The 26,624-nt window shown below is 41.8% G+C and overlaps 1 protein-coding gene and 1 pseudogene across 1 annotated transcript in view; one reads left to right on the forward strand and one right to left on the reverse strand.

Moving 5' to 3' along the window:
- The first annotated feature begins 5,326 nt into the window (after positions 1-5,326).
- Positions 5,327-26,624, forward strand: part of DNAJC3 (DnaJ heat shock protein family (Hsp40) member C3) — an 86,582-nt gene continuing 65,284 nt past the window's right edge. The window contains exons 1-2 of the mRNA XM_007469920.1: positions 5,327-5,528; positions 25,570-25,680. Of these exons, the coding sequence (XP_007469982.1) occupies positions 5,447-5,528; positions 25,570-25,680 (193 nt within the window). The 5' untranslated portion in view covers positions 5,327-5,446. The remainder of the gene's footprint in view (positions 5,529-25,569; positions 25,681-26,624) is intronic.
- Positions 14,030-14,607, reverse strand: LOC103071716 (ferritin heavy chain pseudogene; annotated as a pseudogene).

Consider the following 26,624-nt stretch of genomic DNA (forward strand, 5'->3'; position numbering starts at 1 on the left):
TGTACATTACATCCCCAGGACTTATTTATCTTGTAACTGGAAGTTTGTACCTTTTGACCACCTTCACCTATTTCGCAACCCTCCCCTTCCCACATCTCTGGCAGCCACTAGTTTGTTCTTTGCTCTTTTTTTTTTTTCGGCCATACCACGTGGCTTGCGGGATCTTAGCTCCTGAACAGGGATTGAACCTGGGCCCCCAGCAGTGGAATCGAGGAGTCCTAACCACTGGACCACTAGGGAATTCCCTGTTCTTTGTATCTATGAGTTCGGTTTTTTAGATTCCATATATAAGTGAGATCGTATAGTATTTGTCTTTTTCTGTCTGACATTTCACTTAACCTAATGACCTCAGGGTCCATTCATGTTGTCTCAAATGGCAGGATTTCCTTCTTTTTCATAGATGAATACTAGTCGATTGTGTGTGTATATACATACCACATTTTCTTTATCCATTCATCTGCTGATGGACACTTAGGTTGTTTCCATGTCTTGACTATTATAAATAATGCTGCAGTGAACATGAGGATGGACATAGAGCTGTCTTTAAATCAATATTAACTCATCCCAATTGTCCAAAGATTCACCTATTTATCAGAAATAGTACATGAACCTTTAAAAATACAATTTAGGGCTTCCCTGGTGGCGCAGTGATTGAGAGTCCGCCTGCCGATGCAGGCGACACGGGTTCGTGTCCCGGTCTGGGAAGATCCCACATGCCGTGGAGCAGCTGGGCTGGTGAGCCATGGCCGCTGAGCCCGCGCGTCTGGAGCCTGTGCTCCGCAACAGGAGAGGCCACAACAGTGAGAGGCCCGCGTACGGCAAAAAAAAAAAAAAAAAACAATTTAAAACCTTGTATTCCAGGACCAATGTTAAAGAATCTTTAAGTTATGCTTCAAAAATTTATCTAATAATTATTTTAACACAGGCTATCATTTACATGTACTTGTTCATATTTTAAAAACAAAAAGTACAGTTAATGAACTTTTTCTTATAGATAGTTTGATTATCTGGGCTAGAATATTCCTAGAGTGTGTACATAAGAGATTTTAAATCAAGTAATCAACAATTTCCCAAGTGAAGGGAAAAGAGGAAAAACAGGAAAGAAAAGAGAGGAGCTGGTTTCAGACAACTAAGAAACTATTTCTGTAAAGTACTAATTCTCTTTCTTCTTCAAGGAAAAGGAAGTTCAGATGCAGAAAAACTCATTACAGTTGATTTAAAAATACTCAGGCCCTTCACAATTAAGTAAACTTTTATTTTTGAAATAATTTTAGAGTAAAGCTGCAAGGATACTACAGAGCAGTCCTAAACACTCCTCATTTATTCTCCTATTACCAACATCTTACATACAATCACTGTACATTTGTCAAAACTGAGAAAGTTAACAATGGCGCATTACTATTAACTAAACTTGAGACTTTATCTGGACTTCAGTAGTTTTCCCAGTAACATCCATTTTCTATTTCTGGATGTGGTTTAAGACAGACCTGTCAGTCATCATGTCTCCTTAGTTTCCTCTGGTCTGTTAAGTTTTGAGGAGTACTGACCAGGTATTTTATAGACTGTCCCTCAATTTTGGTTTATGTGAATTTTTTTCATATGTAGACTAGGTTATATAATGGAAAGAATATCACAGAAGTGAAGTGTCCTTCTCATGACCTCATATCAGGGGGTTATAGGGGATCAATATAACTTAATATTAGTAATGTTTACCTTGACCACCTGGCCAAGGTAATGTTTGCCAGTTTCTCCACTGTAAAGTTACTCCACTCTCCCCTTTCCACACTCTAGTCTTTAAAAGTTAGTCATTAAGTCCAGCCCACATTCAAGGGAGAGGGGACTTAAGGTCTATCTCCTGAAGTGGGGGGAGTATCATGTTAAGCTGAATAGTGTTCCCGCTGAAGATATCGACATTCTGATCCCCCAACAATGTTATCTTTTATGGCAAAAGGGATTTTGCAGATGTGACTAAATTGAGGATCTTGCAGGGAGAGAATATCCTGGATTATCCAAGTGGGCCTGTAATTATTAATTACAAACATCCTTACAAGACAGAAGCAAGAAGGTCAAAAGCAAGAGAAAATGATGTGATGAAGGAAGCAGAGACTGATGTGGCCAGAAGCCTACTAACATAAATGGGTGGACAAGCAGACAGAAGACAGGACATGGTTTGAAAGCCAAATTTTTACATGAGAACACTAAAGTTTGATCAGATCTCCCAAATCCCTGCAATCAAGTAGTAAACTTGACTTAGAAGGGTGATTTTTTACCATCAGCTTGTCAAGAACTATGAAAATCAATCATATCTAGTGATGGTGAATATGTGGGGACATAAATAGTTGTTAGGAATACAAATTACCCTGACTTTTAGGGAAAATAATCTGACAATAATCTTAAATTTTTATTTATTTATTTATTTTTAATTTTTTGACCGCATAGCATGGCATGGGGGGATCTTAGTTCCCTGATCAGGGATCCAACCGTGCCCCCTTCAGTGGAAGCACAGAGTCTTAACCACTGGACCGCCAGGGACGTCCTCATCTTAAATTTTTAAGTGTACACATTCTTTGACAAAACAATCCCACTTTTAGAAATCCCTTTTATAGAAATGAAAGCACAAGTTCATAAAGATAAATGCAGAAGGATGTATACTTCAGCATTCATTATGTTCATTGTAATGTTGCCTATTTTGTTTTTAATGTGGTGCAAAAAGATGTTATAAGTATCATATTTGCTTTCGAACATTTACTTCTCCCCAGAGCTAATCCATCAGCAAATCTGATCTCCTTTCCTCCAAAAAATGTGTTCTAGATCTGCCCACTACTCTCTACCAAAATTATTTTTCTGGTCAATAAACATAGACCAATATATTTTTATATATTAGAAATTATGTAATATTGCTGGTTTTGCATATAGTGCAATTTAAATATTCTACTATTATTTTGTCTTTTACTATCATAATGAATAGGTTCTATCAATTACAGTATGGTGTTTATGCTTAATTTTAAAAGGACTGCAGGACTTCCCTGGTGGTCCAGTGGCTAAGACTCTGCGCTTCCAATACAGGGGGCCTGGGTTTGATCCCTGGCCAGGGAAGTAGATCTCACACACATGCCACAACTGAAGATCTCGTGTGCTGCAACTAAGACCCGGTGCAGCCAAAGAAATAAATACATACATACATAAAATATTTTTAAAAATAAATAAATAAAAATAAAAAGGACTGCATAAATGTTGATAAATGCAAACTATTTATAATTTTCTGTACAATCACTGGATTACTTTGGTTTTATTGGCAAGAGTGATCAGGTGAAAACTATGCCCAGATGAACATTGGAGAAAACATTCCTAAGCATTTTATACATATAAGGATAATTTTAGCACTGTACACTTATTGCTGTTTAAAATGTTTCCTTCTTTGTTGCAAAATTATCTCTTTCAAGAGATACTTTGTAAATCTTAGTTTTAAGACTTTAGGATTCATGGCTATGCAGTTGATCAGTGAATTTCCAAAATCACTCAACAATGAAGGCCCTTGTTATGTTTATTATCTATAGCACAAGGTCTGTCCTCTCATTAATCATTTTTAATTTCCATCCTTAGAACTTCTTTAGCACTGCTTCTTCCTTAAGACTAGAATCACAGGCAGCAGTCTGGTGATAATTCATGGTGTAGTATTATTTGTTTACAAAACTTTCTCCATTTTGATCAGCAATGTTGGCTGCCTTGGCAACGGTACCTCATCTGGATGATGTCTTCACTACTTGTAGACACTGAAATCATTGCTGTTTTTTCACTAACACCACCTTGTGATGGTTGATAAGGAAAAGGATAAACCAAAAAAAAAAAATCCAAAGAAGAGGAGTCTCATCATTCGCTCTTGTTAGAAGGATAAGTAACATTTGTATAATACTTTGTAATTTACAAGAATTTTTACCCACTTCATGAAACCTCAAAATAAACCTTTGAGGCCATCAGTATCATACCCACTTTACAGATGAAGATAACATAGATAAGAGCTGTGCTGGGGAACTACATTTCTCGGATCTGAATCCTCCACTCTTCACATTCTGTTACACTGCTTTCCACCACAACTACTAAGGGACTCAGTTTTTTGTTTGTTTTCCCTTTCTCCAAACCATTTCCTTTGCTTAGTTCCCTCTGGAATAAAAGCTTAGAAAGCTTTTACCCTCCTGAGTGTATTTTTAGGAAATAACGAATTCACTGTGCCATTTATCATTCATGAGTTCTAAAGTGTGCAGTAGCACCAAGATAGCAAATGCATACTCACTGGTAAAGTAATAAGTTTGCACTTGACAGCGCTTAACACAGAAAGGCATTACTGTGAAACATCCCATGTGAAACATCACTGGTGCATAGTGTGCGTTGTGTTGAGGACGCCGGAGGAAGTGGCGGTGAACAAGTTTAACGCCAAATTGTGTAACTTGAATTTTACCTTGTTGAGTTTCCTCTGTTGAGCACAAGATACAAGATACGTCCTAACACGTCTCTCTTTTTTTCCTTATAGTTGACGTTGGCTGCACTCTCAAGAGCCCTTTGCTCTCTTAGCTGCTGTGCTTCCCTGGTTTCTTCTGCACAGAATCTTCCGGAATTGCTCTTTTTCTGGACACGCTGGTCCACTGGACAGTCGGGGAATGGGTCCCAATCTTCCATGCCACTCTCACTTACCTCCCTTAGGTCCCTAATGTACCTGGTTGTCCTGACATGCTCCCGGCTCCATCGGCTCACCCTACTTTACTGAGCCCGAGCTTCTCCTGATCGTTTCTCCGCCGCTCTTCAGGGCGGTCCGTGTAGGTTCTGAGACTCTCAGAGGGAGGTAGCAGGCTCTGCCACTTGTCCTGTTCCCCGATCCACCCCCGCAGACTTCCTGGGGCCAGGTTTGACTTCTCACTGCGGAAGCGGCGGATTCACCTTTCTTCAAACAGCACACTGGAAAACCTCGGATTGCTGACATCCTCCTCCTCGCCGACCCAGCGCGCGGGGACCGGCCCAAAAAGGCTTCCGCGGCCTGCGCATGCGGACTCGGCGGCTGCCACACAGCTGCCCGGCCGCCTCCCTCCGGCCCGCCGCAGCGGTTTGGGGCTCCTGACAGCTCCACCGCAGGCGGACGCAGTCTTGTCTCGTGCTTCCACGTTATCCTATCAGAGAAGGGGCGGGGGTAGCGGCCCCCACAGCCTATCAGCGCGAACCACGACCCCGGCGAGCCCAGTAGGAAAGTGGACAGGAAGAAGGTGATTGGGCGGCGGCGGCGCTCGGGGCGTAGCCCCGCCCGGGCCCCGCCCACCGCTGCCTTCTTCCGCGGGGCGCCAGCCGTCTTAGGCCCGAGTAAAAGCGGACGGCGGGCGGGCGTAGCTGCAGCGTGAGCGCCGGCGGGAGCTGGTGGGCCCCGCACCTTTGCTCCTCCTCAGCGCCCGCGCCCTCGGACATGGTGGCCCCCGGCTCTGTGACCAGCCGGCTGGGCTCGGTGTTCCCCTTCCTGCTGGTTCTGGTGGACCTACAGTACGAAGGTGAGTCGTGTCCTGCCCCGGCCGGAGGAGCGGGCTCCCGGGCCAGGCCTCGCAGCGCTTCCCCGCCTCCGTCCCGGCACGAGTCTCGGGGCGGCCCGGGCGGTGGGGCGGGAGACGGGGACTCCGCGGCCTGGCTTGGGCCTAAGTCCGCCCCTGGGCGGGGGCCGGCTCCCGGTTCCGGGTTTGTCTGGGGAAGAGGTGCGGGACCGGCGGGCCGCGGGGCCGGGACAGCGGGTTTGGAGTGAGGAGCGGGGCCAATGGGGTCGGGGGGAAGCGGGGCACCGGGCAGCGGCTTCTGGGGCGTCCTGGAACGCGGAGACCCGGGCAGCCGTCGGCTCCCGGCCTCGCTTGGGACCCTCGCTTGGCGCCTGGGGACTCTAGGGCAGTGGTGCTGGGAGGAGGCGGTAAAGGTGGCCCAAGGGGTTCCGGGGGGGTGGCGGTGGGGAGGATGTCCTGCTGGTTAAGGTGAGGGGGACAGTGTTGAATGTTAAAAGTGAGTAACTGTCACCCCGCTCTGCTCTGTCTTGTGTCTAGAAGTTGTTAGGTTGCAGTCGTTAAGTAGCCGGTGCAGGCATTCAAGTTCCCGGCGGGCAGGGCACTAAGTTTGTGGCTTTGCAGTTCCCAGCCTGTTGTTGGTTCAGCTTTCCTATTACGAGTTCTCTGGAAAAATGTCCCCGTAAGAAGATACGAATGCTTCAGCTTCCCTACGGTCCTACAGTTGGGAATGTTGGCTACTCTAACAGAACAGCAAAAATAGAGGGCTGTCCCGTCTTAGTTGTCGGCTTGAGTACGAGTGAAACCTGCAAGCGCCCATTGAATTGACGCTCCTAACTTGGTTACCCTGCGAAATATTCGAGTATAATGACATACCACGTGCACTGACCTACTTTCGTCCCCATGAATAGGCTAGTAGTCAAATTAAACATTTTAATATTGGACTTAATATTAGAGGGAGTGCGGAGCTGAAGTTGGGAATTGTTTATGGTAAAATCCCCTCAAAATTATAAACTTACAAAAAGGAGTAATACTCTCCAATTTTTAGGTGTCATTTATGGCAGTGTTTTTTTTTTTGGAGGGGGGGTTCCCCTGGAGACCATATATTTTTTGGAACCCAAAAACAAGATACATAGTGTGATAACATTGGGACAAAGAATTTGACAGTGAAATTGGAATGCCTGGACCACTTTAATATAGGTCATGTATTCCAGTTCTTTTGCGTTTTCTGATGTTAACACCTCCTGCCCGGTGAAGTTTAGCGTCAATCCCCAGCTGTCATTAATTAATTATGGCCACTTAAGAGAAAGTTGCCTATATTGTGCTTAACATCAATTATTTTTTAAGTTACACAGGTACACACTTTTGAATGATTTGCTTTTTCCACTAGCTTGTAGACCACCTTTTTAGAATCGCTGTTCTGTATATGATTCTGTAGGACTCATAACACTTCATGTCTCTCCTGTGGTATTTTCCAGAAGAAAAACCTCACCAGAGAGCTTTTTGGTATGGGAGGCATTGGTAACATTTCTCAAAGGGGTGCTAAAGTGCTGTCTTCTTTAGGGTGTTGTCTGTGTAAAGTAGCAGGGACTTGGTACAGGTGGTAGGGAAGAAAGGAAAAAGATCTTACATTTATTGAAGGTCTGCTGTGTGCCAGGCACTGTCCTAGACACCTTTCTGTAAGCTGTATCTTATTCATGGAGGTATGTGATGTTATTTCTGCTTTACAGATGAGGGAACTGAGGCTCCAAGGGTTTAATTAACTTGGATAAGGTCACATAGCTGTTAACTCTAAGAGCCATAAGTTTAACTCAAGTTATTTGACTCTAAAGTTCATCTTGTGTGTGGGCTGGAAACAGAAGTTAAGTGGTTGACAGCATAATGTGGGCCCAAGCATTTGTAAGTGGTGGCAGCTGAGAAAAATCAGCATTTTTGTTTGTTTGTTTGCTTGCCACCAGCAATAATGAACAGGAAGGTGATTTCCTGACATGTTTAATACAGCGGTTCTCAAGCTTGAGTGTGCATCACTTGGAGAGCTTTTTAAACAGAGTGCTGAAACTTACTCCCCAAATTTTTGATTCAGGAAATCTAAGTAGGAGCAGAAATTTTGCATTTCTAAAAAGAAATCACTGTTGAGAATCACTGATGTAATAAATTATATAGCGGAGTTAACTTAGGTATCTGTTATTACATATCTATTATTTTATTTGGTGATGGGGATATAAAGATAAAAAAGAACCTCTGACTTTCAGTAGCAAATGGTTAGCTCCTGTTTTCCCAAATAAGTTCTGCCTCTGGGTTCTCTAACCTAAATGTCCTCTGGAGTCTTTCAGGACTGTGTGATCCCACTGTTAGGCTTAAGGCTTGGGGAGAGAAGAAATAAACGAGAATGGGTGTGAGAAGAGTGAATGAGAAACAAGAACTTGCATATGTTGGAGACTGTCGCCAATAATTAGCTGGCATAGTTTTTTCTGATTTAAAATATTCATCTTTTTTTCTTTTTCTAGGCTTTTCTGTTAATGTAATTCAGAGGAAGAAAATATGTGATAGGCTCATGAATTGAAAGGTTAAATCTTTTAGCATCCCTTTTCAAAAAGGCCTTTGAAAGAGGGAAGTCCAAAAGCACTAGTTTGGGAAGAGAATTTTTGGAGCAGAAAGAAAACTTTAGTATAAGTATCTACTTTAGTATTGTCATATTACAGATAAGGAAGCTATTTTAATTCTCTGCTAATGGTGTGTTCTATTTGCTGATTTAAGTAGGAACACAACCTGGGAACCAAACCTTCTTTTATCTCTTTTTCTTCCTTAACATTCTTTCAGGACTCAATTTTTCTTTATTTCACTGAACTGATCTGACTAAACCATATATTTTGGACATTGGGAAAAGAATAGTTAGAAATCTCCTGAGTACAAAAGATTGTGATAACATTTATGTGAATCTAACTTACTAAAAGTATGTTTTGTGTTCTCTAGGATTTTCTTGACATTATTTAAATATGAAAAGAGTAAAGTAGCGAAAACAAAGGACTTTCAGTAATTTATATACAGTAGTCCCCCCTTATCTGTGGTTTTGCTTTTCTTGGTTTCAGTTACTTGTGGTCAACCGTGGTCCGAAAATATTAAATGGGAAATTACAGAAATAAACAATTCATAAGTTTTAAATTGCGAACTTTTCTGAGTAGCATGATGAAATCTCACGCTGTCTCACGTAGGTCATGAATCATCCCTTTGTCCCATGTATCCTGCCTGTTAGTCACTTAGTAGCTATCTGGATTATCAGCGGTATCTCAGGGCTTGTGTTCAGGTAACCCTTATTTTCCTTAATAATGGCCCCAAAATGCAAGCCTAGTGATGCTGACAATTCGGAAATTTGGATATGCCAAAGAGAAGCCGTAAAGTGCTTCCTTTAAGTGAAAAAGTGGAAGCCCTTGACTTAGTAAGGAAAGAAAAAAAATTGCATGCTGAGGTTGCTGATATCCACGGTAAGAACGAATCTTCTATCCGTAAAACTGTGAAAAAGAAATCTGTGCTAGTTTGGCTGTCGCAACTCAGACTGCAAAGGGTGCGGCCACAGTGTGTGATAAGTGCTTAGTTAAGATGGAAAAGGCATTATATTTGTCCAGTAAGATATTTTGAGGGGACCACACTCACATCTTTTATTATAGTGTATTGTTATAATTGTTCTATTTTATTATTGTTGTCAATCTCTTACTGTGTTTAATTTATAAATCAAACTTTATCATAGGTGTGTATGTATAGGAAAAAACATAGTGTATATATAGGGTTCGGTACTGTCTGTGGTTTTGGTATCCACTGGGAGTCTTGGAATGTATTCCCTGAGGATAAGGGGAGATTCTTATAAACTAAGTACTTTAGCAGATGATCAGATTGCTTCTAAAAGTATTTTAAATTCATTTAATGATATAGGCTATAGTTAGCAGTAGTGTCCAAGTCCTAATTCACTTGACTAGTTAGCATTGCTAAGTGCCCAGAAATGCAGTTGATTAGATTCTGTGGGACAGGGGGAGTTGTTCTGAGATGGGTGCCCTGTAGTAATTAGGCTTTACTTTCCCATATGAAGTTAATTAATTTAATTTCTATTGCCATAGTGTTCCTTTGGTTATTGTCCAGCTATTAATCTTTGTTTCTATGGAAATAATCATGGGAACCCAATCACCTGCTCTTAAGAGCAAAAACATCATGTCAACCATAAATTGATTTTTCAAGATGTTTGGAGTCCTGCTTTTTATTTATTTATTTATTTTTTGCCGTACGCGGGCCTCTCACTGTTGTGGCCTCTCCCGCTGCGGAGCACAGGCTCCGGACGTGCAGGCTCAGCGGCCATGGCTCACGGGCCCAGCCGCTCCGCGGCATGTGGGATCTTCCCGGACCGGAGGACGAACCCGTGTCCCCTGCATCGGCAGGCAGACGCTCAACCACTGCGCCACCAGGGAAGCCCTGGAGTGCTGCTTCTTAAAAAAATTTTTTAGTAAGTTTAAAAAATCTGATGAGTTTATGTTATATGGAGTTCTGGAATATGGAGAAGACTCATGTAATCAGTTAGCAGAGGCTCCGCTGTAGTGTTCTTTGGTGAGGTATATGTAGTATAGAACTCTTGGTTTTTGCCTTTGAGTTTACAGACCGCTTGGGGATATAAAACATGCTTTGTGAAGCATCCATGTCCTCTTCCCTACTTTCTCAGTGTAGATTTAGCGGTCCATCTTGTAGTCATTCCACTGAAAACATCCTTTAATTTTCTTGCCCCTGTGCTCTTTTGTTTTACTCACCTGGCAAAATTTGAACTGATTAAATCCAACTTGGCCAACTTGTTTGTCAAACCTCACAGCTGAACATGGATGGAGAAAAATGAAGATAACCTTGCTGACTGGCCTCATTTTAAGCATATAATCTCTATTTCACATGCACACTCACTACTGCTAACATTCCTACAATTCCCTAGTATGTCTATTGAAAATCAGAGTCTCAAACCTCTTCCTCTTTCCTTAAATCTCCAATTTAAACCCTCCTTTTCTTTCTTCTGTTGCCTCATTCTTTTAGACCTTATTTTTATTGGGAAAATGAAAGCCATCACAGGGCAATTTCCTCTTCTTTCTACCTCTGAATTTACTAGGCTACTTGCATCTCTACCAATTCTGCTAATTTTCTTATATTAATGGATAAAGCATCTCTATTCCTGGCAAAACCCAATTCCTATACTTATGCCCTGGATTCCATTTCCTCTTGCCTTCTGAAAATATTGCTTCTACAGTTATTGTTTTTCTCCTGTATCATCATTTTCTTCCTCTTCTGGGTCATTGACATCAGCACTTCAACATGCTATAGTATTTCCACTATAGTGTTTCCAAAGTTTTGATAGCAGAACTTTAAAGAGTGGTTGGTAGTCTCTACTGCTATATTCTCATCTTCTGTTCTCTTCTCAACCTAATACCCCACTAATACTGCAAAGCCTTACTTATATGACTCCTATTTACTTATATCTCTTTTCATCTTAATCTTCTCCGTCACTAGGCTCCTACCACATCAACTTTACTTCCAAATGCCAAGCTCATTTTTTGAGTAAGTGTCTTTATTCCTGTTGTTCCTATACTCTGAAGATTTCAGAGAACAGCCAAATGAGCATTCATGTTTCAGTCCTGACATATTATGTAAGAAGCACGCTCTAGGTCAGTTAATACTCTCCCTTTACCTTTTTGTATTTTCTTCATAAAACTTAATATTGTCTTGAACTACCTCATTTGTATCTCTTGTCTCTCTGTTCCTCTAGAATATAAGCTTTATGGAAAACACTCTTGTCTCTATACCTAAAGCATGTTGACGTGAAGTAGATGTGCAATAAATATTTTTAGAATGGATGAGTGACGTTGACTGTTTTAACTTTTTTTTGGGGGGGTAAGGACCACTGCACCCTTATTTTCCAAGTTGAAATTCCTTGAACAAGGAGTCCCATCACAACATTTATGCCTCCATAGTTAATTGAAACAAAAACTAATGTCCATTGAAATCGAGCAAACTTGGTTACAATAGATGTTATTTTCCTAGTTTACCCAGGAAGATTTCGTGCAGGCATTGTTCATATGTACTTGCTACGTAACTACTCAGCCTTTTCTTCCTTTCAGTTTGGCTTTGTATACTAAAACACTTTTTAGGTTAGAGTAATTGGAAAGAGATGCTTACAAGGTCTAGGGTTTCCAGCTCAGTGTATTTTTATTAAAACTGTTTTGTCATTGGTCCTCACTGACTGTGGAATTGCGAAGATAATGAACTTCTTGCTCTTTCTGTGGCCAGATTCCAGTTTCCTGTGTTTCTGTCATGAGACTTTTTTCAGACTCTGCCCCATCTTGCTTTGGTCTTGGATTTAGGTAGGACCTTTTATAGGCAGTACTTTTCCCCCCTTGTGCCTTTTTAGAGTGATCTTACGGTTCTCCTCCGCCCTTTCTAAGTGCTTCAACCTGAGCAACCATCCTAAACTTGCTTCTGTTCTGCCACCTGGCCTTGGCTTGAGCCTGAGCATCTGTGACCTTTTGTTCTTGCCTTTTTCAGTCTGGTTGCTCCAGTCTTGATTGTGACTCTCGGCACATCATACTTTTTTTTTTGTTTGTTTGTTTGTTTTTGCGGTACACGGGCCTCTCACTGTTGTGGCCTCTTCTGTTGCGGAGCACAGGCTCCGGATGCGCAGGCCCAGCGGCCATGGCTCACGGGCCCAGCCGCCCCACGGCACGTGGGATCCTCCCGGACCGGGGCACGAACCCGCGTCCCCTGCATCGGCAAGCGGACTCTCAACCACTGTGCCACCAGGGAAGCCCAGCACATCATACTTTTAACCCCTCAACTTTGTTTCTTAAAAATTCTTTATATTTTGCTCTCTAAAATATGACAGATTCTAATACTAACTTCAGTGAAAGACTTAGTTACTCCACCTTTTTTCCTGTCCTTCCTGTATATTTTGCTGACCTTTGGTTGATACTTGTCTATGGAGAAACTTATTGTTTAATTCTGTTCAGGAGATGGCAGGATGTTTGCTTGCCTCATCTCTCAGAATTAGGAGACTGCTTTCATTGTCACTGTCTCCCAGGATGTGGCAATGGAATAAAAAATTATCCATGGCTCAAAATAACACAGTTGAGATATTGCAAAAACAGCCACATTTGCAATTTTTAAAGAAACATATTAGTGTCTTTATGGGTCTTTGGTAGTAGTATCAGTTTGATTTTTTAATTGTTATTACATATCTTAGCTTCTATTATTCTGATGAATTATACATTTAAGAAGGAATTTAGTTACATTCATTCAATAAATACTGAGTGTCCGCTTTGTGCAAGGTACTGAACTAGGTGATAAAAAGAAGAAAAGACCGTTCATTCTCTCCGACTTGCTTTTGATCAGGTTTGGGACTATGGGGGCAGTGAGAGGCAGGCAAACTGTGAAGGTCAGCTTATTGAGACTGTGGTATTGCAAAGTGAAGTCACGTACTTGTGAGTGGAGGGATGCACAGTATAGCAGGAACATAGGAGGAACTTTTCCCACCTTCTCACTGAGGTAGTTAGGGAAAGTTTCACAAAGGAACCAGCATTTGAGGGCAGAATCCTGATGGAGGAGTGGGAATTTTCCAGGTGGGCAAGTGGGGGAGGCCTTTTCATGGAATAGCAGGTTTAAAGGGATGCAGCATAAGAACTAGTATGTTCAGGGAAGTTCAACCAGTTCATTATGTTATTGGAGTATAAAGTAAGAGGTGAAGGAGTGAGGGCTGATAAGGCTGGACCCACATCAAGGGACCTGATCAAGAAGGGTCTTGTTTGCCTTTAGATCTGAAGGGACTGAGGTTGAATCTAGCCAGCGACCTGAAAATACTGCAGAATTGTTACTAGGAGTGCATCTTGGGAGGATTGCTCTTGCAGTAGCATGGGGGCTGGATTTGGAGGAAGGTGAGAGAAGATCCCGGTTAGGAGGCACACCATCTCTTTCGGGGAGGAGGGGGCCTACACAACCGCCGTGTACACTATGGCAAGTTCTGTTATGGAAAAGTGACCAAGGTGCACTGGAGGAATAGTAATTCTCCCTGGATGATTGAAATTTTTGTAGAGGAAGTGGTATTTACTTATCACATTATTAAAAAGAAATTGTATTGGGTAAAATTGTAACATAATAAAGATCTGAGTTTTATTTAAAAGGCACAGAGAAATGCTGGATACCTCTTTTAATCATAGAAGGCAAGAGAAACTTAGTTTGGAGAGGAGCTCAACCTTTGGGGTGACAGTATACATAACTTTTTGGAGGGATACCACATTACTTTTCATTTGTTCTATGAAACAAATGAACAAATGAAAGAATGTAGATGGATGTTTTGGTGCAACTTATAGAACAAATGAAAGAATGTAGATGGATGTTTTGGTGCAACTTATAGAAGAGGTAAAGGTGACCCCAACTTGCATGCACTGCCTTGGTGACCAGGAAAGTGACCCTGTGGCCATGGGAAGCCAGCCCGAGGCTCAGCTCTCAGTGTCCCTGTCTCCCAGGGTGTGCTTGTAAGAGAGAGACTTGGCCATGCCACATTCGTGGGCCCCCATTTGTGCAAAGCTGGTGTTATGGTCACCCAGTTCTTCGGATTTCATCTGCTCATTCAGGTAGTGAGTCTCAGTGAAATCACACAGGTGGGTATCATTTGTCAGTGAACGGTTTGTGCCGTTCCAGTAGGGACTGATTCACGCTGTTTTCCAAGTGTAACCCATGCTCTATTGCATTCAGCCAGCTTGCTCAGTCGTCATGGTTTAGTTTCTTGGTATCCTGAAGAGTTTGGGATTCAGCCACCTCGTTGGTTCTGCAGCTTCATCAGTTTCTCAGCGTATTCTCTCTCCTCATGACACTGCTGAAGAAGATATTAGGCAGTGTCCTTCACAGCCCCACCATCGGGGTCAAAGCAGCAAGACACGGCCAGGTAGACGGAGGATGCGTAGAGCTCCAGGTGGGTCTGGTGGTTGATGGGGGCCTCCGAGTCCTGGTGGTCGCTCCGGCACGCCCGCGAGGGGGCCTCGGTCATGGTGGCAGGTGGCCGAGGAGGGGCCTCCAGGGTGCTGTGGGGAGGTGTTGCAGTGACGGTTTGACCCAAGCTCTGTCAAGCCCTGTTGAAGCAGGACACCGCTGTGGCTCTCCGTGAAGCATGGCTGGCTGGGGGCATCTGGACAAAGTACTTCAGGGAACTTCGCAAATATGTTCTTGGTTCCCACTAGACTTAAGGCTCCGCTTGTGAGGTTGGAAAGGATCGTGGCTAAAATGTTACATTAAATGATGTGTTCGGTGAGTGAAGCTTAGTAGCTGTGGAAAGAAAGCTTAGCCTGGTTTATATGGGGAAAAGTTTCCTGAGCTGTGCTGCAAAGAAAGCTAGGCTTTGGAATTGAATCTTATTGTGACAGTTACTGTGAGTCTTCAGGCGGGTTGGGTAACTTCTTTGAGCCTCAGATTCCTCAGTTATAAAAGTATGAAAGATGTTTACTTTCTATGTTTGTTGTGAAAATTAAGTGAAATAAATATACTGAAAGTATCCACCATATAGTAGGTTCTTAATTTCTTTCTGTGTTACATCTTTCCTGTTAGACATTTTCATGACTGGATAAGGAAAGTACTGTGACTAATGGTGACTAATGGTTTATCTCTATCCAGATTTCTTACCTCCTCAAGCAATCTGGAATCTTCTATTCAGTACATTGATCTGATCTTCCCTTTTGAGAAGATGTAAATGGGAGATGTTTGAAATCTTCTTGCTAATTTGAAGACTACGTCCTTTCCCCGACATGTTGAGAACACATAGATAAACCCATCAACTTGCCCTAGTAATTAATTGTTCTTATTGTAACAGGCTGGATCCTTCCATAGCCCACACACAGCATTTTCACCATTCTTATTTCCATCCCTAGTTCATACTCTAGTATCATTTTAACATGGTTTCTGCACACGTTTCTGCATAAGTGATGCACAATCCTTTATATTTTACACTAGGAACTGTAAATGTTTATGGGTATAGAGTTTATATTAGAATTTACCTTTAGAAGATCAAAATGAACTATCTTTAATTGTTTTAATTTCCCCACCTCTATCTCTTAAAAAGATTTAAAGTAAAACCTTATTTTGTGAAATGTTCTACATTTACAGAGGTGGGGAATGGTATCATGAATCCCCAAGTACTAATCTCCCAGCTTTAACAATTTTCAACCCATGAGCAATCTTATTTCATCTATACCTGTGGATTATTTTGGAACATTTCACATGACATCATTTCATTCATAAATATTTTAGTATTTATGAAAGATAAGGACTTTTAAATTTTAGAGTCTGTATCATCTGTATTCCCTGCAGTGTCTGATTATAATGCTATATCTTTGAACTACAGTTTAACGAAAACGTTTAAGGCAGGGTTATTTTGCTCTTCTTTCCTGACTTATTTGGCTGCTTAATTATAAAATATGTCTCTAGTGTTAACAAATACTCTCTAAAAGTTTTCAATTGCAAGTGATTATTTAATCAGTACATTGTTAACAAAACACATTCCTCAGTTTACTTTCTTTTTAAGCGCATGAATACATTCTTACTAGAAAAAATTAAACAGTACAGAAATACATACTATATTTTCTTTTTAAAGCATAAATGAAATCTGAGTATATTTACTGTAATGAAACTTGCTATCCTTGGTTCACACCACCACAGCCCTTTCTATTCTTTCCTGCCTCTAATCTGTTTTCCACACCTCAGGCAAAGTGATCTTTTTAAAATGTAAATCAGATAGTCAGTTCCTTGCTAAAAAGCTATCTAATGACTTCCCTTTGCTCTTAGAATAAAACCCAGATTTCTTACCATAGCCTGCAAGGCCCAGTGTGATCTATATTGCCTGAATCCTCTATCCGTCTTAACATGCTGGGAGCCTCCTTTTGATTCCTTAAAGTTGAGCTTGGTCCTATCCAAGCCCTTTGAGCTTATTTTCTGCTCCTTGCCTGGTCATATTCTGGCGTGCTGGAGGCTTCTTGTCATTCAGGACTGCTCTCCCGCTCTCTCACGGGCCCAACCGCTCCGCGGCATGTGGGATCTTCCCGGACCGGGGCACGAACCCGTGTCCCCTGCATCGGCAGGCGGACTCTCAACCACTACGCCACCAGGGAAGCCCTCTCCCACCTTTTATGCTTTAACTCAAACATCTTCTCAGGGAGGACTTATCTGACTATATTAAGTCCTCCTCTTCCTTCCCTCTGGCAGAAATGATCTTGTTTATCCATCTTTTTTTCCACTGCATCCCTACTGCTAGATTAGTCAGTGCATAGACCTTTGGTCTGTTTTTTAATGTGTGTGGCATCCTGTGGATCTGTAAGAATGTCAGTTGTATTCATTTTTAGATTTTTTTTTTTTTTTTGCTCCACTAAGTTTGGTTCCTTAATTTTCTTATTTGGTGTTAGTTTCTTATGGATAGATTTTATGATTATCTTTGTTTTTCAGAATTGCTCATTGCTAATCTTTGAATTCTGATTGTGGGAGAAGGCCGATTGCCTGTCTGGAGGCTGAGAAATCCCCAGGGCCCCTTCCTTTTCCTTGTATCAGAATTTGGATCCCTCAGAGAACTGCAGCCACCTCCATGGTACATTTCCCCTGAGAGGGTCTTTGGATATGATTTTGCCCACCAATCTAATCCTGTCCTTTTTATGTTTTGAGAATTTTTCCCAAATTTCTGTGTTTTAGGTGGCCCTCTTCTTCTTTAAAAAATTTTTTTTTCCAGCAAGGTTATGCATTTATCTTTTTAAGTGAATTCTGTCATTTCTAGAATTTGAGCACTTTGGGAGGTAGGTTCATGTGCTTAGGTGATTGTCTTACTCAAGTCCCCATGGACTACTTCAAAAAAAATTTTTTTTAATGTAAGGGGTAGTTTTTATTAGCCAGTCTTTTCCTCATTGAAAGGATTTAAATTAAAAAAAATTTGTTTTTGGAAAAATCTTAAAAATATACCAAAGTAGAGAAAATAGTATCATTTACCACTGTGTACCGTCTTGTCACCCAGCTTCAAATATTACCAACACTGGGTCGCTCCTATTTCATCTATATTTTCATCCTCCTCTCCAAGATTATTTTGACGTCAATCCCATTCTTCCCATTATGTATTCTGTAAATACTTCAGTATGTGGCAGAGACTCCAATGTAATGCTGGAAAATAGCCTCTCTTCAGAGTCCATGATTACCTGCAGTCTAGGGAGTTCTCATAAAGCTAAAGCCTGCTGGATTCTCCTCATTGCTTTTTTGGGAGATACTGTCTTATTCATTACTGTTATGGCCACAGTCTTACATATAGATTTCAGTAACGTTTGTTAAATGAAACATTAATTTCCATAATCTTCGTTATGAAAAGTAGGTTATATTTTTGGATATGGTATGGAATAGGTGGAAACAGGTGACCCTCACATTCTGAATATAATCAGTTTCTAAATCTATATTGCATAGTGAATTTTCACAGGGCAGGAGCCTATATCTTCATTTTAAGTGGGAAAAATAACAATACTTTCCCTGCCCACTGAAATCCCCCAACTGATTTCTCCAAATTTTATTCACACGCTCTTAAATAGGTTAGATATTTTCACATTGTTGCCCTAAACAAATAGGGCTGTGCAGGACCCTGAGCTTTTTGGGTTTTTTTAAAAATTAATTTTATTGAAGTATAGTTGACTTAAAATGTGTTAATTTCTGCTGTACAGCAAGTGATTCAGTTATACATATATATATACACACACACACACACACATACATTCTTTTTCGTATTCTTTTAGGGTTTATCACAGGGCATTGAATATAGGTCCCTACACTATACAGTAGGACCTTTTTATTTATCCATTCTGTATATAATAGTTTGCATCTGCTAATCCCAAACTCCCAATCCATTCCTCCGCCACCCCCTTTTCCCCATTGGCTACCACGAGTCTGTTTTCTGTGTCTGTGACTCTGTTTATGCTTTGTAGATAAGTTCATTTGTGTCATATTTTAGATTCCACATATAAGTGATATCATATGGTATTTGTCTTTTTCTGACTGACTTCACTTAGTATGATAGTCTCTAGGTCCATCCATGTTGCCGCAAATGGCATTATCTCATTCATTTTTGTGGCAGAGTAGTATTCCATTGTATATATGTACCACATCTTTATCCATTCATCTTTTTTTTTTTTTTGCACGGTATGCGGGCCTCTCACTGTTGTGGCCTCTCCCATTGCGGAGCGCAGGCTCAGCGGCCATGGCTCACGGGCCTAGCCGCTCTGCGGCATGTGGGATCTTCCCAGACCGGGGCACAAACCCGTGTCCCCTGCACTGGCAGGCGGACTCTCAACCACTGCGCCACCAGGGAAGCCCCTATTCATTCATCTTTTGATGGACATTCAGTAGATTGTTTCCATGTCTTGGCTGTTGTGAATAGTGCTGCTGTGAACAAAGGGGTGCATTTTATCTCTAAATTATAGTTTTAGGGCTCCAAATTTTTGAGACCACCAAGTTAAAGTTTCCTCCTTCCCCCTCTCCCTTTTTCCCTTCCTCCGTTGTACAGAGGGCTCCAACAGGCAGCCAAGGTAATAAAACACTATACAGAAACTGCAGACCAGGAATAGGAAAAGCAAGCTGCTTTGTTTAGTAGGGTAAATAGTAAGGTAAAGTGCATTTCATTTGGCTTTTTGCTCTATTCGATGAAATCAGGAATTCACTAGCTTTTGATGACTGAAATAGCAGGCAGTTGCTTCAAATAGTTGCTCTGGGTGTCTTCCTGGACCCTGCTCTTTCTTCACTTGACCTCTGCATCCAGACAGTTGACATAAGTCACAGGTAGTCGTCTTTTTCTTTCTCTTATTTTTCTAAGCAGTGTATTCTTCTCTATTTCCACTGCTACTACTCCACGGTCAGGTCAGCATCATGTCGCCTGGGTTATTGTAACAGAGAGTTTATTGGTTTCCCTCGTCCTTTCTGGCTGTTTACTGGAATCCTCTAGCAGTGAAAGTGACCCACTCAGAGCAGTGAAGTCATGATGGAGAGGAGAGCCGGCTGAAATCCTGGACTTTGAGTTCTCTGAAAGCCTCATTAATCTTGAGCTCTGGGCTTCTAAGTGTGATGTTCTTTGTGCTTGGAGTGCTGGTTTCTCTCTTCAGCCTTTTCCCACAGGTCCATCCTCCCCATTTATCCATCAGGTTTCAGGGAGGACCTCGGGGAGACTGCATCCCCCACCTCACCCCCAGCACTGTCCCGTAGAACTTTCTGTGATGCTGGCACATGTTCTATATCATCCTTGCTGTCCCACACACTAGCTGCTAGCTATCCAGCATTTACACTGTGACTAGTGAGACTGAGAAGTTGAATTTTAAATTTAATTTTAACTACAGGTGTTAGGCGCCTTCACTTGTGCCCTCACAGCATCCTGTGTGTATTCCTCCCATCCAGACACTTACTGTAGTGTATGTTTGCCCAACATTTTGTTACTAAACATTTTGCAAAGTTGAAACAGTTTTATACTGTCCAGTCCTATACCCATCACCTAAGCTCCACCATTAATGTAATTAGTATTATACTTGGTTTTTGTTTTCTTTTGGCTGCATCGTGCAGCATGCAGGATCTTAGTTCCCTGACCAGGGATCGAACCCGTGCCCCCTGCATTGGGAGCGCAGAGAGTCTTAACCACCAGACCGCCAGGGAAGTCCAGTATGCTTGTTTTTAACACATATCCATCTGGGCATTTCTCTATCTATCCATTCATTAATCCTTTTTTAAAACATGTTTTTCAAAATAACATCAATACACAGGTCCCTAAATACTTTAACTTGCATATCATCAGTAGTTTTGGGGGGGGGGATTAAAATTTATATACAATAAAATGTCCACTTTGTCCAAGCATAAATCTGCTGGGCTTTGATAACCACGTGTGCCTGTGTAACCCTGGCCTCCACCAGGGCTCGCGCGCTCAGCGCCCTGGAGAGCCCCTCCAGCTCCTGCCCGTGCGTTCCCCCGCCTTCCTGAGGGGTGACTTCGGATTTTTTTTCCTGCAGTGTCCCTTTAGCACACTGAAACACGTAACATCATGTTCCCTGTAAAAGAGAAGTGCTTTGGGGCTTCCCTGGTGGCGCAGTGGTTCAGAGTCTGCCTGCCAATGCAGGGGCCCCGGGTTCGAGCCCTGGGCTGGGAGGCTCCCACATGCCGCGGAGCAACTAGCCCCGTGAGCCACAATTACTGAGCCTGCGCGTCTGGAGCCTGTGCTCTGCAACGAGAGGCCGCGATAGTGAGAGGTCGGCGCACCGCGATGAAGAATGGCCCCCCGCTTGCCGCAACTAGAGAAAGCCCTCACACAGAAATGAAGAGCCAACACAGCCATAAATAAATAAATTAATTAATTAAAAAAAAAAGGCAAAATTCCTTTAAAAAAAAAAGAGAGAAGTGCTTTGGGTGCTTCGTGTCCATATGCGCCTTCTACACACATTTGAACTTCAGAACAACAAAAATACTCTATTTCTTACCTAACAAGGTACAGCTCTTCTTATAAGCGAAGAAGTTCTCACCTGTACCCTGGTTGAGAAGATACATTTCCAACAGTCATTGTGTCCGTTACTGGCTCTTACTAATTTCTACTCTGAGTCCATCACTGTCCTGTTCAGTATTCAGTTATATAAAAATGAAATTGTAAAGTTAATTCCAACAGCATATTGTAAAATAAAAATGGGAATTAGAGAAAATATGGTTAGTACAGTTGATTCTCCTTATTCATGGTAGTTATATTCCATATGTCTTTATGAACGTTGAATTAGCAAATACTGAACCATTGTTACCTGGGAGGAAATTCAGGGTTAGGATCCTGCAAGGCCTCAGGTCACTACATGTTTGTCAGCAGATCAAAACATAACCTTGTTTTGTGTGTGTTTCTGTTTAAAAATATCTTATTTAATATATATTATTGATTGCCATTGAACTCATGGCCAGCAGCATTATCATTCATGTCTGAATGAAGCTTATCTAACAAACTTCTTTTATTTAATTAAAAAAATTTTTTTTAAAGTTTTTTGCCCGCTCTGCGTGGCTTGCAGGATCTTAGTTCCCCGACCAGGGGTCGAACCCATGCCCCCTGCAATGGAAGCGCGGAGTCCTAACCACTGGACTGCCGGGGAATTCCCCAAACATATTTTCTTTGAAAGGCACAGTACAGTCTCTTGCCCTTAGTAGCACTAGGCAGCACTATGCTTGGGGGGCCATTTTAAACAGTGAAATAACAACAACAAAAAAACTCCACAAGAATAAAAAACATGACACTAAATACACTGTAGAAAGGACACTTGCTTATAACATGAGAGCTCACACAGGAAGAAAAAGTATCACCTAATTTGACTTCAGCTCGGAACGTGCACTTTGAGTGACTCAAGTGTGTCACCATTCTGCACATTCACATGTCCTCAAATGACTGCCAGGGCGCCCTGAATATTAATTTGGGGATTACAGATGAGTTGGAGGGGGTTACAAATGAATTTTTGGGAGTGGGCAAATTCTGAGATACAGAATCTCTGAATTGTGAGGATGGACTCTATATACAAATAAACGTGTATAAATAAGCAAAGAGAAAATGTGCAAAGCTACTACAGTCCTGAGTCTGTAATTAGTCATGAGGTCAGAGTTGATATATATGGCATCCTTTGTCAGCTTCCTGTTCCATACTTCTCATGCCTTCGGCTGGAACCTCAGCTACTCTGGCTTCTTTACCTGATGGCGTAACCCAAACCTTTGTTCCTGAAGGGTCTGAGTGCTTAACTGTTCTGTTTTTGGTTGCTGTAGTTTTTAATTAACCTTTAGTATTGGCCATGGAAGTACTGACACCCTAGAGAATCCCCTGGGTTCCAGATGTAGCCCTCTTTGCCACTCTTGTATAGCAGCAAACGCCATTTTTCCTTGATAAGCAACTACTTGCAGCTGGACAGCTAGCTGATGCTTTACCTCAGTTTCGTGCTGCATTAGGTTTGTATCTTGGAGCCAAAACACTCAGTGGCCGTCTTAGTGAATTCTAATTTATAGTTCTTTTTTTGGATAACATTTAAAATAAATATTATTTACTGTTTAAATAAAATATTTAAAAATATATACAGGATTCTGGGTGAAGTAGATTAATAAAATAAATGCATAACATTCAAATGCGTGCGTATCCAACATAAGAGAATTTTCCATGTAACTTAAGTTACAACTGTAAGTACCGGGAAAAATTCAAGATAATTTTGACAGAACACTTTTCTCAGTGTATTCTAGTCATCCCTAGGTTTTGTGGGCTCTATGGCTTTTGTCAGAACTACTCAACTTTGCCATTGTAGCATGAAAGCAACCTTGGGCAGTGTGTAATGAAGGGGCGTGACTGTGTTCCAGTAAAATTTTATTTACAAAAACAGTTTGCTGAGCTCTGCTCTAGTAAGTGGGCACACATCAGTTAATGAGACCAGATACAGTGTTATATTCCACTCTTCTTGTTCTAACACTTTCAGAATCCATTCCCACACGTGTTCCATGGGTTTCTGCTAGTTTATCAGCCAAGTCTTGCAGTTCTTTTGGTGTGTAAACTGTTTTCCTTAGGTCATAGTGTATATACCTGCTGGTGACATCTGGAATGGTTAGGGTGGGTCTGAGTGAGCATCCCCTTTCATGGCATCTGCCCTAAGTAGTTGTCCTAGGAATTGTAAGCAGTGGAAGGCTAGGTTTCTCTGATCGTGGAAGGCAAGCTGCTTCTACTGGTAAAGGAGGCTCAGAAGGGCTGGGAGGTTTAAGTTGGTCAGTTTCATCCAGGTACAACCAGATGTCTCCATTCTAAGTTTGAGGATCCCATTCTTTACTAATACATGTCCTGAATTTCACAGGAGAAACTTGGCGAGACTCTGAATTCAACTATTGTTTTAATTCAACAGCCCTCAAAATTAAATTTTGTGCCTGATTTTCAGCTAAATCAGCTCTGTGGCTACAAAAAAATAAAAAAAGAGAGAGATGGTTTCAAGGCTGCCATGGAATCTCTCAGACTGAGTGGAGCTAGGAGTTAGCCCTGAGCTTGTTATTTTCTCTCTGTAAGCGCTCTAGTGTGCTCAGAGGAACCCACCCCATGTCGCAGTCTTATTTTCATCATTACTGCCATGATGGTCAAGTGCAGCAGCCACTTGGGTTTCCAAGGCATGTACCTCAGTTAGTACTCATTTTCTGTCAACCACAAATGATATCTTCATTAATTGATTCTACTACTTGCTACAGATTACTAACCTCTTGTTTCTCATTAACAGGGAACTCAGCCCTGCACTCAGGCTCAAGGGCATGACCAAACCAATCCTTAAATCCCATTTTTGTGGCTCTGTCTCTTAGAACCACTCCTAGTACCATTTGTGTATAAAAGTCTGGGTCCTTGCAGGAGACAGAAACCACAGGTGATTTTAAAAAGGGGGAAGTTTAATATAAAGAATTGTTATGATAGGAGGGTGACCATAATGATGTAGAGAGAACTCTGCAGGATAATCTAGGACTGAGAGACACTCTCCAAGAAAGGGCCAACTTGGAGGGGGACCCTCTCCTCAAGGCTGGGGTTCAGACCTCATCGGAGACAGTATAGTTGCAGGCTAAGGTTGCTGGTAGGAAAGTGCGCGCTGAGTTGCCGGGGATAGAGCTGGTCCACAGTAGCTGGGGAAGCGAGAAACCACCATCTCAGGTGCAGGTGAGCCCCAGCTGGTGGGCTTGGGTGTGGGGGGGAGTTGGGGTGCTGCTGTGGGTGTGAAGCCTGGAGTACATGGCATCCTGCTTGGGAGGGGGTGTGTGACCAAGGCTCCAGGTGGCTGAGGGACTGGATCCCTGTGTGTACGGCTAGGCCAGGGCACCACTGGATGTACTCCCCACCCTGCACACCACACAGCAGGAGCCAGAAGAAAGTAAAGGCAGCAGTGGGGACCAGGAGGTGCCCTTCTTGCAGTGCCCCTTCAGCACCCTTTCCTGACAAAGCCTGACACTGTGCTCAGTGTATGGAAGAATGCTTACATGCTCAGGCCCATCATTACAGTCAAGAACTGAAGGATGAATTCAGAGCCGAGAGGCGGCACGTTGGTTGAAAATTGGCCTGGTCAGTCGGATCGTATTATTCTATTCACGATTCCTCTCCAGCTCCTGATTTTGCTAAGAGTGAAGCCAAAGCTGTACCTAGTCGGACCCTCTACTACTTTGACGTCATCTTATTTGTTATCTCCCTTGTTGGCTCTCTGGTAGCCATCCTGACCTCCCTGCTGTTTCCACGACATACCTGGCATGCTCCTGACCCAGGGCCCTTGCACTAGCTGGCCCTTCTTCTTGGCAAGCTGTTATCCTAGTAGATATCTGCCTGGTGAGTCCTCACTTTCTTCAAGTAGGTCTTTGCTCAAATGTCAACTTCTCAATGAGGCCCTTGACCACCTTATTTAATACTGAAAGCCCCGCCACTCCTGACCCCCCTCATGCAGCTCTACTTTTTACCTACCTTACATTGCAGTTCACTCCTTTCTTATGTCTGTCTCCTGCTACTATAATGTCAGGTGCCATGAGTGATAGAGGTTTTTGTTTTGCTCACTTATCCCAAGTATCTAGAACAGTGCCTGGTGCCCTGTAGATGCTCAGTAAGTTCTTGATTATTGTAGTGGACTCTAATAGTTGTTGAAGTGAGATTCTAGTTTAACAAAGCAATTGTAATTTTGTTGTTGAACAACAAATTATAAATATTTTTGCTAGTTACCGTGTTAGGCAGTTTTCCTTGCATTTTGTAGACTAGGTACATTCTTTTGACTAACTAGGTCGATATGGGTATATTTTGGGGTGGCTTCTACTCTATAAAATGAAGCACTGTTTGTACTTTATGTTACTTTCTCTAGGTCGCTTTTCAGCTTCTGTGACTTTTCTCATCTAAGTAAATGAAGGAGGCAGACAGCTATTTTTTTTTAACATTTTATCCTTTAGAATTAAGTCTTGGTTCGTGGAAAGTTAATTTATTATTATTTTTATTTGTTTTTAGGTGCTGAATGTGGAGTAAATGCAGATGTTGAGAAACATCTTGAATTGGGCAAGAAACTTCTTGCAGCTGGACAGCTAGCTGATGCCTTATCTCAGTTTCATGCTGCAGTAGGTTTGTATCATAGAACCAAAACACTCAGTGGCCATCTTAGTGAATTCTAATTTATAACCCTTTTTTTGGGATAACATTTAAAATAAATATTATTTATTGTTTAAATAAAATATTTTAAAATACAGGGTTCTGGGTGAAATAGATTAATAAAAGCACAATATTTGAATACATACATATCTAACATAAGATTTTTCCACGTAATTGAGACTTAACTATTAAGTACTAAGAAAAATTCAAGATGGTTTTGACAGAACACTTTTCTCAATGTATTATAGTCATCCCTAGATATCCTCGCAGGATTGGTTCCAGGGCCCCCTCGGATGCTTAAACCTGTGGCTACTCGAGTCCCTTATATAAAATAGTGTAGTATTTGCATGTAACCTACACACATCCTCCCGTATACTTTAAATCATCTCTAGATTACTTATAATACATAATGTAGTGCAAATACTATGTAAACAGTTGTAAATGTAATGCAAATGCTATGTGAATAGTTGCGCAGTGAATTTTTTCCTGAATATTTTCTATCTGTGTTTGCGGAACCTGTAGGTACAGAGGGCCGACTGTATATATTTTTCTGCCTCCTTAAGCAGATTTCACTGAATACAGTTTTAATTTTCTTGATGATTTGAGATCATCAGTATAATAGTTACTTTGAGGCCCTTGGGGGATCCTGCAGTTCATCTCCTGTTCATTGTTGGTCAGACTCTCTCTACCCCTTAGGCTGTTGCTTTTATTGCTCACTTGTGTCTGTCTGTAGCATCAACTATCTTTGCAGTGTGTAATCTGTTTGGACTGTGAGAAACGAGGTGACCAGAATAAATAGGTTGTGAATGAGGTCTTAGAGGATTTTCTTATGAGTCACTACATAAAGTTTTTTGCTAAAGCTTTTTGCTATCGATATTCCTCATTCCTTTTTTTTTTTTTTTTTTTTTTTTTTTTTG

The sequence above is a fragment of the Lipotes vexillifer genome, unplaced genomic scaffold, assembly GCF_000442215.2.
Source record: "Lipotes vexillifer unplaced genomic scaffold, Lipotes_vexillifer_v1.1 scaffold1130, whole genome shotgun sequence".
In the NCBI taxonomy this organism is placed as follows: Eukaryota; Metazoa; Chordata; class Mammalia; order Artiodactyla; family Lipotidae; genus Lipotes; species Lipotes vexillifer.